The 450-nt window shown below is 34.0% G+C and overlaps 1 protein-coding gene across 1 annotated transcript in view; it reads left to right on the top strand.

The window, feature by feature from the left end:
* The window catches only part of ARL14EPL (ADP ribosylation factor like GTPase 14 effector protein like), a 4858-nt gene that overhangs the window by 2169 nt on the left and 2239 nt on the right, over positions 1-450 (top strand). Inside the window, exon 2 of the mRNA XM_007959162.1 lies at positions 163-302. Coding sequence (XP_007957353.1) covers positions 163-302 — 140 coding nt within the window. The remainder of the gene's footprint in view (positions 1-162; positions 303-450) is intronic.

The raw sequence follows: 450 nt of genomic DNA, 5'->3' as shown, positions 1-450 counted from the left end.
TCAAGTGCCTTAGGCACTACACTACCAGAGCTCCCTTATTTCTGTATATAAAACATCTATAGTTCCATGCCATTATGATGATACATAGAAGAAGATTATTTTGAGTAAAAACAAATAAAACTATCTGGTTCTTAGTGGTAATATATTTTATTTGCTTCACAGCAACAAATAGAGAGGCAGTTAAAATGCTTGGCATTTCAAAACCCCGGGCCACAGGTGGCGGACTTCAACCCTGAAACAAGGCAGCAGAAAAAGAAAGCGCGTATGTCAAAGATGAATGAATATTTTTCTGCAAAATACAAGTAAGATCATGATTTATTACTTATGATGTATGACATTAGAAAATACATGAATTCTTGACAAAGCTAAGTAATTATAGGTTACCTCTTTTTCATGATTTTAAAATCCTTTACAAATTGCAATAGCACCTCATGTGTCTAGAAGTCAGCT

This window comes from Orycteropus afer, unplaced genomic scaffold (assembly GCF_000298275.1).
Source record: "Orycteropus afer afer isolate SDZICR_OR568_19922 unplaced genomic scaffold, OryAfe1.0 scaffold01679, whole genome shotgun sequence".
Lineage (NCBI taxonomy): Eukaryota > Metazoa > Chordata > Mammalia > Tubulidentata > Orycteropodidae > Orycteropus > Orycteropus afer.
This window is presented reverse-complemented; position numbering and strand designations above follow the sequence as displayed.